This window comes from Eupeodes corollae, chromosome 1, assembly GCF_945859685.1.
Source record: "Eupeodes corollae chromosome 1, idEupCoro1.1, whole genome shotgun sequence".
NCBI classification, from domain to species: domain Eukaryota; kingdom Metazoa; phylum Arthropoda; class Insecta; order Diptera; family Syrphidae; genus Eupeodes; species Eupeodes corollae.
This window is the reverse complement of record NC_079147.1, coordinates 114,573,688-114,586,030: the sequence shown is the minus strand read 5'-3', so window position 1 is coordinate 114,586,030 and position 12,343 is coordinate 114,573,688. Positions and strand designations below refer to the sequence as shown.

General features: G+C 30.4%; 1 protein-coding gene across 1 annotated transcript; it reads right to left on the bottom strand.

Moving 5' to 3' along the window:
• Positions 1-6,405: 6,405 nt before the first annotated feature.
• Positions 6,406-11,805, bottom strand: LOC129940835 (uncharacterized). The gene is made up of 3 exons (XM_056049332.1): positions 11,598-11,805; positions 10,907-11,531; positions 6,406-6,793 (listed from the first exon to the last, which is right to left on the bottom strand). The coding sequence occupies exons 1-3, from the start codon at positions 11,610-11,612 to the stop codon at positions 6,630-6,632; spliced, it is 804 nt and encodes a 267-aa protein (XP_055905307.1). The 5' UTR covers positions 11,613-11,805; the 3' UTR covers positions 6,406-6,629.
• Positions 11,806-12,343: the final 538 nt, after the last annotated feature.

The following is a 12,343-nucleotide window of genomic DNA, read 5'->3' as shown; positions in this document are numbered from 1 at the left end:
TACCGCTTTATCTGTGAATAATTTGGATACGTTTGTTAAGTTTTTCATGAAACTTCTAGAACAACAAATTTATCATGAGCCCTACAGGGTTTCAAAAGAAATGATTTCTTCTTTGACGAAATAAACTGGAAACAAGGTCAACATGGCTTCTCCGTTACTTTGGAATGGCCGTTATGCTGAGTATGTTTTGGCCCTAACATCTTTGAGGACTTGGTAGAATCGTAATAATGTTATAGTTGCTAGTCAAAATATCTTTTTTTGTGTTTTATGCACGATAAATTAATTTAAAAATACTTTTTTGCGAGAATTTAAAGTGACACCTAATTAGTTGTCATTTTCATAAAAAAATATATAATTTTCATAAAAATTTAATTTTATTTATTCGCGTTGAAAAAGCGATCAACTATAAATTAGTGCGTTAAAGGTTTGTTTTTTATACATCGTAATGTCAACTATACTTATGAGTGTATAGCAAATAATTTTGTCAATTTTGTATGAGTTTTATTGATAAATAAGAACATGAAGCAAAATAGGAAGTAACTCACATAATATCTACTAAATATGTGCGGCAGAAAAATTCAACAGTAAAATTTGTTATACAATACAGGATAAATTGTTTTTTGAGACGATATCAGCAAACTCTTTTATTAATTTTTTAAAACCTTAAAACCATACCAATAAAAATGTTACATTTAACATCTCTGGGTCAACTCTTTACTCGTGCTTGCATAGACATTCATATGCATGTCCCGTTATCGAATTGATATTTTGTAGTATGTTTTAATGGCGGGAATGATGAATACTACCGGACAGATTACATCCATTCTCATTTTTTACCAATAGCTGGTTTTGAAAATCACCTCCTCAATTATATAATTATATTTAATAAAAGTTAAGCACAACAAAAAATGTGTTTTCACGAATGACTCTAAATTTTCTTATTTTTCTTAAGAATACCTAATATTTTTTACATGGCAACAAAATTTACAATAATCTTTTTTATATACACAATTCGTAGGTAGTTTTTCGAAAAATTTTAAGTAATAATTGATAAACTAAATTTATGTAAATGTTGAAAAACTAATGCTTACACTAAAGAGTAGATATTTTATAGGATAGTTTTTCTTTTACACCGACAGATTACTTAAAGACCCAAATAAAAGGCATATTTGTATTAATAGTTTTTTTTGGGTTGCTGAAAATGAATCCGAGGTCAATTTAAAGCATCGAGTCAGGGTTTCGAGATAACCTCAAAAAAGTCACAGCTTAACAAAACAAAAATTCTGATCTTTACGTGTGATTATGTTAAACATGTGTTTTTTGGGTCGCTTGAACAGTATTCAAAGTCCATTTGAGATAACCTCATAAAAGTTTTTCGTTTTAGGTTGTCTGAACATTTTGAGTTTTTTTATGAGGCTTTTGACATAAGCTTGTGTTTTCCTATGCTTATTATATTTGGGCCTTAACATTCTATGAAAACTAGATGTTAAGATCTCTAATTGATGAAATAAATTAGTTAGTTTTCTATGAAAACTAGATGTTAAGATCTCTAATTGATGAAATAAATAAATAAATAAAAACTGGGCTGGAATCATGTAATGTTATTCAAGACATCTTTTTTTTTGTTTTTATTCAAAAAAGTTACATTTAAAAACGCTTTTTTGCAATGATTTGAATGACACCTAATTAGTTTTAGATTTCATACAAAAATTTGCCATTTTCATGAAAGTTTGCATGGTTAATTTAAGTTGGAAAATCAATCAACTCCGCCCATAGGAACAGAAAAATAAGAACCAAAATCGAAAAAAAGAAACCAAAACAAGATTTGCCTTTTTTATATATCTGAATTTTGTATGGGTTCCATTGATAAATAAAAACACGAAGAAATATAATAGGTAAATTGCATACAATCTTCTAAATTTCTGTGCCAAACAAATTTAGTAATGAAATGTGCCTTAAGCAATACAGAAATAATTACTTAAAAAGACAACTAAGCAAATTCTTTTATTTATTTTATAAAAATTGAAAAAACTAGCAAAAAAAGTTACATTTAACATCTCTGTGTCAACAATTTCATTACTCATTCTTGCATAGAGCACATTCAACATCTCTGAATATGCATGTCCCGTTATTGGATGGATATTTTGTATTAGGTACGTATTTATGGCGGGAATGATGAATACTACCAGCAAACAAGCCAAACGTGGTGTACCAGAATTCTGGTAGAATACACCAGGAATATTTTTTTCCTGGTAAAAATGTATCAGAATTCTGGTAGAATATATCAGGAATATTTTTTCCTGGTAAAAATATACCAGAAGTCTTGTAGAATATACCAGGAATATTTATTTCCTGGTAAAAATGTATCAGAATTCTGGTAGAATATATCAGGAATATTTTTTCCTGTTAAAAATGTACCAGAATTCTGGTAGAATATACCAAGAATATTTTTTTTCCTGGTAAAAATATACCAGAAGTCATGTAGAATATACCAGGAATATTTATTTCCTGGTAAAAATGTATCAGAATTCTGGTAGAATATACCAGCAAAATTTTTTTTCCTGGTAAAAGTATATTATAAGTCTTGTATAATATACCAGGAATATTTTTTTCCTGGTAAAAATGTACCAAAATTCTGGTAGAATATATCAGGCATATTTTTTCCTGGTAAAAATATACCAGAAGTCTTGTAGAATATACCAGGAATATTTTTTTCCTAAAAAAAAAAAATATACCAGAAGTCTGGTAAAATATACTAGGAATATTTTTTTTTTTGGTAAGAATGTAGGTACCAGAATTCTGGTAAAATATAACAGGAATTTTTTTCCTGGCTTGATAGGCATACTGTACTAAAATATGTTTTTTACCTAAGTGGAACATATATACCAAACAATAAAATTCCAGAAAAAAGATAGTTCTTAAACTCATAGAATTTCTGGTATTAAGTATCAGAAGCCTGGTTTTATCTACCAAGAAAAAATATACCAGACAATAACATTCCTGGTTTTATTTACCAGATAAAAGATAATTTTAAGACTTCCAATATTGCTGGTAATAAGTACGAGAAGAATGGTTTTATCTACCAGGAAAAAATATACCAGACGGAAAAAATTCTGGTTTTATTTTCCAGATAACATTTAATCTATAGACTCCCAGTATTTCTGGTAATAAGTACCAGAAGACTGGTTTTATCTACCAGGAAAAAATATACCAGGCAGTAAAATTCCTGGTTTTATTTACCAGAAAAAAAGATAATTTCCAAACTCCCAGTATTTCTGGTAATTAAAACCAGAAGACTGGTTTTATGTACCAGGAAAAATATACCAGAAAAAAAAATGTCCTGGTTCTATTTACCAGATTCCAGATAATCTTCAATTTACCAGGAAAAAACATACTTTCTACCAGGACGCTGGTAGTATTTACCAGAAAATTTTCTGTCAAAAATTTTACCAGGAAACCAGATTTCTGGTAAATAAAACCAGATTTCTTTTTACCAGGAAATCTGGAGTTATTTACCACGAAATCTGGAGTATTTTACCACATTTTTTCCTGGTTTTTTTCTACCAGGAAATCTGGTTAAAAAAAATGTCTCCTGGTACTTGTTAGATTCTACCAGATTTCTGGTTTTTTGGTTTTTACCATGAAATCTGGAGTTATTTACCACGAAATCTGGACTATTGTACCAGTTTTTTGGCTGGTATTTTCTACCAGATTTTGCCTACCAGGAAAATTTTTTGAGTGTATCGGTGCAACTAATATTAAAGCTTGCAGCTGTATTAAGATTCTTTGCTGAAGGCAGCTACCTAAAGGGTGTAGCCAACGATGAGCCTGATCATTGAAGAGATGCTTGAAATTATAGAAGTGCACTTTTGCTCTCGTTTGATAAATGCTCACTATTCGGATCAAGAAAAAAGGGAAGCAAAGGCATTTTTTTATGAAAAGGCTAGGATTCCGGCAGTAATTGTATGCCTAAATAATTGCCACATAAGAATTCAAGCACCAAAAAAAAAAAACAAGACCAACATCATTATTATAATGGAAAAGCCTTCAATACTATATTTGTATTTTACTAGTATTACCTTATTGATTCAATTGTGTCTTCATACAATTTAAATTTAAGGTTTGTGATCAAAAAATGCGGATGCCAGGCATGCCTGAGCTAGTCATGATTCCTTTATATGAAATTCGAGTGAGCTTCAGGGGATCTTACAAAGGAATTTCGAGAGTGGAGATAGAAATACATGGCTACTAGGTATACAGCAAAATTAACTAAATGAAAGATACTTTGGATATCTAAATTTGCAGGTGACTCCGGCTATCCCCTAGAGCCTTTTCAGATTACACCGTTCAGATCCGCTCAAGAAGGAAACACTACAGCGACTTTAATATGAGGTATTCGGAATCAAGAAATATAATCTAAAAAACGATTGGTAATCTAAGGGATCGCTTCAGATGCCTGCTCGGTGCAAGACTGCTGTGTTACACTCAGTGGAAATCGACCCAAATTATAAATGCATGTTCAGCTATTCACAACATTTGTATTTAGTACAAAACAATTCCACCAATAGATACAAATCCTGACGTTCTAGAGCATATATCTCCGGAATCTGATACCAACCATGATAACCCCGTTGAAAACAATCAGAACATAAGGAACCAATTGTTACAAGAATGAAAAAGATTTTGATAACATAAATAAAGGCTTTATTTCAAATTCAGTGCTTTTTTTAATAAGGAAAGATAGATACATGTGTACATAAATAAGATCCTTAAAAAAAAATATTGAAGTAAGTTAAATAAAGTAAGGTAGCTCGAGTAAGGCAAGGTAATTTTTTGTATAATTTAATTCAAAGATATACATAATGTAAGTTAGATATAGTAGTAAATTAAGGTAAGATGACTTTAGTTAGCTAAGTTGACTTATATTCATACAATACAATACATTTAAGATTCATGAGATTATTTTTTTTTGTACTCAATTTCCGTTAATCATCTCATTTCGTTTTCTTTCATCTTCTGATTTTCTTCGCGTTTTGTTTTAAGCTTAAAAACTTTTAATTTCTCTTCTTCCAGATATAATCTTTTTCTTGCCCTTTGCTTAAGATGCTCTTCAATTTTGTTAAAAGAAAGCTTTACCTCAAGATACAAAGCCTCTTGCACTTTGGCTTGATTTTCCAACATTTGAGTAAAATTTAGCCCAGCTGTGGTCCTTGTACGAATTCTTCACTTTTGAAATGTTGTCCTGCTATTGGCGATTCCATTTAGCCAGTAGTTTCTGTTTCCGTCTCAGGTGAAATTGTCAATTGCTTTGTTGGTGTTACAGGTGTTTCGATGGTGGTGATTGTGCACATATTTACCAAAGATGGATTTGGTCTATAAGCTATAACTCCCAATTACTTTGCAAGCCGGGTCAACAATGTTGTTCAGTTGAAGTAAACCGGCAATAATATTTCATTTTTGTTGTATTTTTCACACGGCCGGCGGCGGCGAGTGAAACGCGATCATTACAACGCAATGCCAACTTGATTGAACGACAACTTTTGTCATGCAAATAAAGTGCCTGCTACAATAGCGGAGAATCTATTAAAAGTGCTTTCTGGGCTTTCTAGCAGTTACCAAGAAAAATCTAAAAGCGTAGAATTAGAGTTGCAAGCAAAATATTCAATTTTATATCTTCGTTGATCTAAGAATAATTTTTTCAAAATTGAAATTCTCTACTAACGGATTCGTTTACTGTCTTAAGTCAACTGCACACTTTATAACGACCCATTCGTCCAAACATAAACAAATAATGTTAATTTTAATTAATAATAATAATATAAACAATGTCTTTTTGCTCGTAATTGTTTCGTAGATCAACTGTCTAACAAACTTTTGTGGAACATCCCGTCACACAAATAAAAAGTTTCGTGAGCACCCGTCACACTTCTTCGACGTACAATCTGAAATCAGCATTTCGAAAGTAGAGCAGATATCTGGCTTATGAACCATGCTTGTGCAGTCTTTAGACAACAAGACAGATAAATTAATATTTGATATTAACGTCTTAAGTTCATTGAATTAGTGTGACCAGTTTCTAACTCAAGTCCTGTTTGACTAACGTTTCGAAAAAAAAACAAGGACTACTTTTGACCTAGAGTTATTAAAGGGAATGCACAAGTATGTTTTCAAGCTGTGCCGGCCGTGCAGAGCTATTAGGCGGCCACAACCATTTTCCAGAAGATTATTTCTTTTATCTGAGATTTCGAAGGATGTTGAACTCAAAACAAGTTTGAAAATATTTGAATTTTGGTTGATAGATATTTGTTCATTTAAACATTAAAGATAACAAACTAAATAGTAAAAAAAAGTAAAAAGTACCTTAAATCACATCTAAGATTTACGATTAAAAAATAAAGACAATGATTAATTTAAGTACGTACAAGTATGTATCAATGTGTATTTATAATAAAATAAATGTAACACAAACAAATAAACAATTTTAAAAATAGACAACAAACAAACTTAACAAAAATGATGAGATAAATACAATAAATGTGCACATAAGATAACCAACAATATATTAGTTTCCGTACGTAAGGTAATTTTGTTTCAACAAATCACAGCCCTTTTAGGAAATTAATTGTTTTTCATTGATTTGGCGGCAAGTATGAAGATAATGATTCATTTGGTCCATGCTGAATTTCTGATTGAGGAATATTTTGTTGATTTGACAAAGATCCTATTACTGAAGTTATTGGAGAAACACCTTCATTGATTGTTTCGGAAGTCCCTCCGAGTTTATCGTATTGTGCTAAAATGAAAAAAAACGTATGATAGAGGTTGTTAGCATATATATTTAAAAAGAAAAGCATCTTGTAAATAAATTAAAATTGAGAGGCATACCTTCAATTTAATATAAAATAAAAATATACATTTCTTAAATTTAGTGAAATAAATTTATTTTAAATTGAATACAAATAAATAAACAAAAAGACAACACCATCTTAATTTTGTTTATATGTTCCGTAAATTTTCAAGCCATAAACTTTTAAGAAGCAAATTGACTTGCATGGAGCTTCTTAGTCGTTTCTTGCTTTTTTATAAACTATTAAAAGATCCGAAAAAATAGGGAAATGAGTTCAAAAACAAAATCGTAAGTTTACGCATTAGAGTATATCAATACTATTTATTTAGTCATTCGTGAAGAAAAAAACGATATATGAGTTCACAAATTCCTAATTCAACAAAACATAGAGTTAAAACAATTGGTAAAATATTGTGTCTGTGAACAAAAAAATTGTACAAAACTTTGTTTAGTTTTATTTATAAGAAAAGCTTGTTATCAAGCTTAAACCAAATTAATTTATTGATTGACGCCTATACAAAAAGAATATTATTCAAGATAACAAAATTAATACTTTTTTTCTAACACATTTTCTTAAATAAACTTAACAGTTTATTACAATACTTTTATAACTTATGAAGTTTTTAAACATTTCACTTTTATATTAATTTTGGTATTTTTAACTTCACATAGGAAGTTATTGTCATCGGTCCGATTTTTCGAATAGAAAATTTCGAGATTTCTCGACGTATCAAGTTTACTAAAGTCTTAATATAATATTTTAAGAGCAATTTTTGTAAGTTAAAGAAGTAGGTAGATATGCAGTTCAAAACTTAAGTTTTTTCTGTTTTATGTAAAGGTGTATTTTTATAGATAATCATTGTATTTAAATATATTTCGAAAAACTTATAAAAGTAGATCCTATCCAATCATACATATGTTTTGCGTTACCTTTTATTTACATTGAAGAACTAGACACTCCGTTCTCAATACCAGAACTATTTTTTGGCTTGGAAAAAATTAAAAACAATAAGGCTTCGAGTTTAGATGGTATCCAGCCGAGTTTTAAAAAAATGCCAGCTAACAATTTTTAGAACAACGAAGAAATACCAAAGAATTTCAAAGAGTCATCCATTTTAGTGATCTATAAAAAAAGGAGATCCTAATCTCCCCGAAAACTACAGAGGTATCTCTGTTCTCTATTCATTACGACTGTTCTCTATTCTTAGACTTGTACCTTGGGTTGAAACAAACAACAAAATAAGTTGTTTTCAGGCTGGGTTTCGAGCTAACATCTTTACAGTTGATAACATTTTTACTCTAACTAATGTCGCTAAACGTTTTTTGGATACCAAAATTAATCTTTATGATTTTTTTTTTTGATACTAAAGCTACCTTTGATAGTATAAATATAGAAAACTATTACTTTTCAAAATAGCAGGTGTTGGATTATCAACAAAATTTTTAAGAATATATGAGAAACTTCTTTGAAATACAACAGCGGTAGTTTCTAATGGTAGAACCTCTTCGCAGAAATTTAAGACAGAAGTAGGTGTCCCCCAAGGTTGCATTTTGAGTCCTTTGCTCTTCTCACGTTTATTAACGATATTGGAGACAGTGTTCCAGGGGGTGTATATTTTGGTGATTTGTTTATTAAAGTGCTTTTATATGCGGATGACCTTGTCATTCTTACTGATAATCCGGTAACTCTTCAACTGCAAATTAACACACTTAACCAGTATTGTAACTCTTGGGATCTTCATATAAACACTTCCAAGTCGAAGATTATGGTTTACAGATCTCATAATCATAATGTCAGAAAATACCGTTCTTGGAACCCTAACGGCGAAAGAAAAGAGGAAAGAATACAAAATTTAAATACTTACTCGTAGGTACAATAACACAAAATTTAAACATCGGACCTCATATAAAAGATAAAACATCAGTTGCGAAATCAGCCACTAACCGCATTTGGTCAAGTTTTTTTAATAACAAATGTATCGAACCGATATGGTAAAAAGTATTTGATGCAACAATTAAAAGTTCACTCTTCTATGCTTTGAAGTTATCCAGAGATATTTCTTCAAACGTGCATTTGAGGTCCCTTTAAACACACCTTTGTCGAATCTGGAATACCTCCAATTTTCTTAAGAAAACTATATTGTCAAAGCTTTAAAGAGGTGTGATAATAATCTTCAAAAAAAAGTATTCATGAATGCACTTCAACGTTGTTACACGCGGCCGTTCAAAGATTGGGAAGAAATGGCTGCTAAATATAATACGACATTTAATTTAGCCTTTTTTAAGCAATTGACGAAAAAATATTTCAAAATTACAGTGCTAAAGAGTGCATGTCAAGAACGATATACTGCAAACTGAATCACTGTTACAGACCTCATAGGTTGATATAAATCATAATTGTAATTTTTGCAACCTTAATCAAATCGAAAACGTTTATAACTTCCTAGCAAGATAGTGTATATAAGTCATAATTGTAATTTTTGCAACCTTAATCAAATCGAAAACGTTTATAACTTCCTAGCAAGATATCCAATACTCCAAGAAATTCGTGGTTTATACCTTAGGAAAAGCTGCTTTCCACAGAAGAGAGTTACTCAATTCTAAATAGTGATTGTGGTTGGAAAGTTCTTATCTGGTTTGTTACAGAAATACTTATGTAAATATCTTTTAGAATCAATCTATTATTTTGTTTAAGCTAAACTATAAACCCATCTCTTAGTTAATATTGAATCCCTTAATCTACCAATACTCTTTAATTGATTAATTCATCAATCTTTTAAATTTGAATACACTAGTTTAATTTTGTTCTTTTTTTAAATGCACCTTTTGCAATATATTAATATTAGTTTCGATAAGTTTTAATTAGATCTGATTAAAATAAAGTCTTAAACTCTAATAATATTTTGTTAAAATATGTCTATGTTAACTGGCAACATTTTATTTAATTTTATTTATTTATTTAATGTATAAATGTAAGTTTTATGTAATAATTTTAGATATAATCGGCAGACGGCTTTTAAGCCATGCTCGTAAATCTTTTATATTAAAACATTTGTACTTTATATGCTTAAAAAAGATAATAACAATAATAATAATAATATTTCGACTCAAGGCACTTTGAAACCTCGAAAAATTTTAAAATTTTCAATTTGACAAATCGCCCATGCGTAAATATATCAAATAAGTATTTTATATTTCAATCTCATTCAAAAGCTACAAGAGAAGCATTCCAATATCTATTCATAAACTTTACTAACTGTACAACCTTTTCCACTTAAAATGGTAATTTTATGTTAACCCAGTTTAAAAGAATTATAAAATAGTATTCTGAACTGTTGAAAACTGAGAGAGACGTTAAAGTTAATTTTAATAATTTTCAAGTTAATTTTTTGAAGGCGTCTTTAGAAAAAAAAAATGAATGAATTTTTATAATCTAAAAGGTAATAAAAAAGAAACTTTGAATGAGCGTTTTATAATCGTTGGTCGGCTCAAGGTCAAATTCAAAACAATAGTCTGGGATTTTTCTACAAAATTGGAAACTAGGTTAATGACTTAAGCTATAATAATGATAACATCAGTGTTAGCTTGGCGTAGGGGTAAAGTATATGAAATGTGATTTGTGTTCCCAGCTCTTCAGCTAAAATGGAAGCCAAATGATATAACTAATATTAAATAGTTTTATCAAGACTATTAACAATATTCAAATCATGATTTCTCTAAAAAGTAATACTTTTAACTGAAAAAGTATCCTATAGCTTCAAGAACAAAATGAATGACTTCAATTTGCCAATAACTTTTTTACAATTGTTAAGTTATTGGCTTTTTAAGTAGTCGCCTCCAGTTAATGGTCGAAAAAAACGGATATAAAAATCAAAGCTTGTACGCAGTTAAAACCCACTCAATAGAATATAAATTATGTTCCAAAATTTGCACATCTAATTCTCATAATTTGATTGAATAACGAAAGTGTGATTGTCAATTTATATTATTGGATTATTTTATGATATGTTAATGATGATGAACTTGAAAGATTCATTTATAGCCCCATTAGTTACTTACCTTGGATTGACTGTTGTGCATGAGCAGCTTCCTCTTGTGTCTTGTACTTTATGAAATACACTTCAGGTTTACTTGGTTGAGTTGGTGCTACATCCTTGAATACCGCTTGCAGATCCAAAGGTTCTTCTTTTTTACTCAGAACATAGATGATGGTCTTTTCCTCAATGGGTGCTTGAGTAATTTTTAAAGACGCCGCACTTGATTTTTCTGTTGGCGCTTTGATAAAAACAATTCGATAGTGTTTTCGAGGTGGGAGGATTGGGGCATTTTGAGCATGGTGGTTTTGCTCGGGCTCCTCTGGAGGCGGAACATGAACGAAAATGTCCTTGCTTACAATCGGTGCATTTTGTTGATGGGTAAATTGGTTTTGTTGAAATTGGTTACTAGGAGCAAGGAATTGTGTGTTTGAATTAATTGATTGTTGTAGATGGTTCTGACTTGGAGATTCGGAGAATCCTGAGAAAATTTGTGAGCTCTGCAAGACGTCTTGCAGAAATTGATGTCCTTGATGAGATGCAATCTGATTATTTGAAATCGGTAGACCAAACGTGTTTGTATTTAAATTTTGGGGCTGATAATTATATGCTGGAACCGCAGCAGCAAACGGTATAAGACAGGCAATAATCTACATTAAAATAAAAGTTTTTAGGTTCTAGCTGACTAAAGGTTATAATTATTTTTATAAACTCACAAAGAACGATTGCATTTTTTTAAATATATATTTTGTTCCTTTTGTGAAACTCGGTCAAATAATTGCACGCACTCTTTGACAACTTAATTCAAACTAAATCTTTAATAATTTCCGACCTTAACTTTTATATCGAGATACAAATTTGTTAATGTTATGTATATGTAATAAACAACCTCAAACACAACTTATATTCCAAAGCACCTTCGCACTGCTTTAGTGGTAAAATCTAAATAATATGTTTCCTTAGCTGAGCATCATCATCACACCAATAAAATAAATAAATACAGCGATGTCTGCTTTTGAAGAGGGAGGGAGAAGAAGTCTATTGGTCTTCATACTCGTACCATCACTAGCCGACCAAGTTAAACCACTCTTTGACCATTCACTTAACGCAGAAATTGTTCAAACTATATACCTATGTTATAAACACAGACATTGTGAGAGTGCTAACCACCTTTCATGGCGGAACTTCTTTAGATATTTATGAGGGAAGTACATACGTTTGGCCACGATCACCGAAAGGTCAGTTTGGGTATCGATTGCATAAGATCTTCAGCGGAGTTAAAGAAAATTAAAAAGAGAGCATTTCGTTGTATTATTGAGATATTGAAGACATAAACAAGGTAGTAAAATATGGAACCATAAAAGTTCTCATCAAGTGCCATAAAGAATGTTCGTTTCATCGTCTTTGATTGTCGGGCTCAGCTTCGTATAATAGATAGTTTAATAATAGATAATTGAGATCG

Coding starts and splice junctions, on each gene's coding strand:
- LOC129940835 (XM_056049332.1), bottom strand. Junction 6,794..10,906: donor TGCACAACAGTCAATCCAAG/GTAAGTAACTAA, acceptor TTTTCATTTTAG/CACAATACGATAAACTCGGA.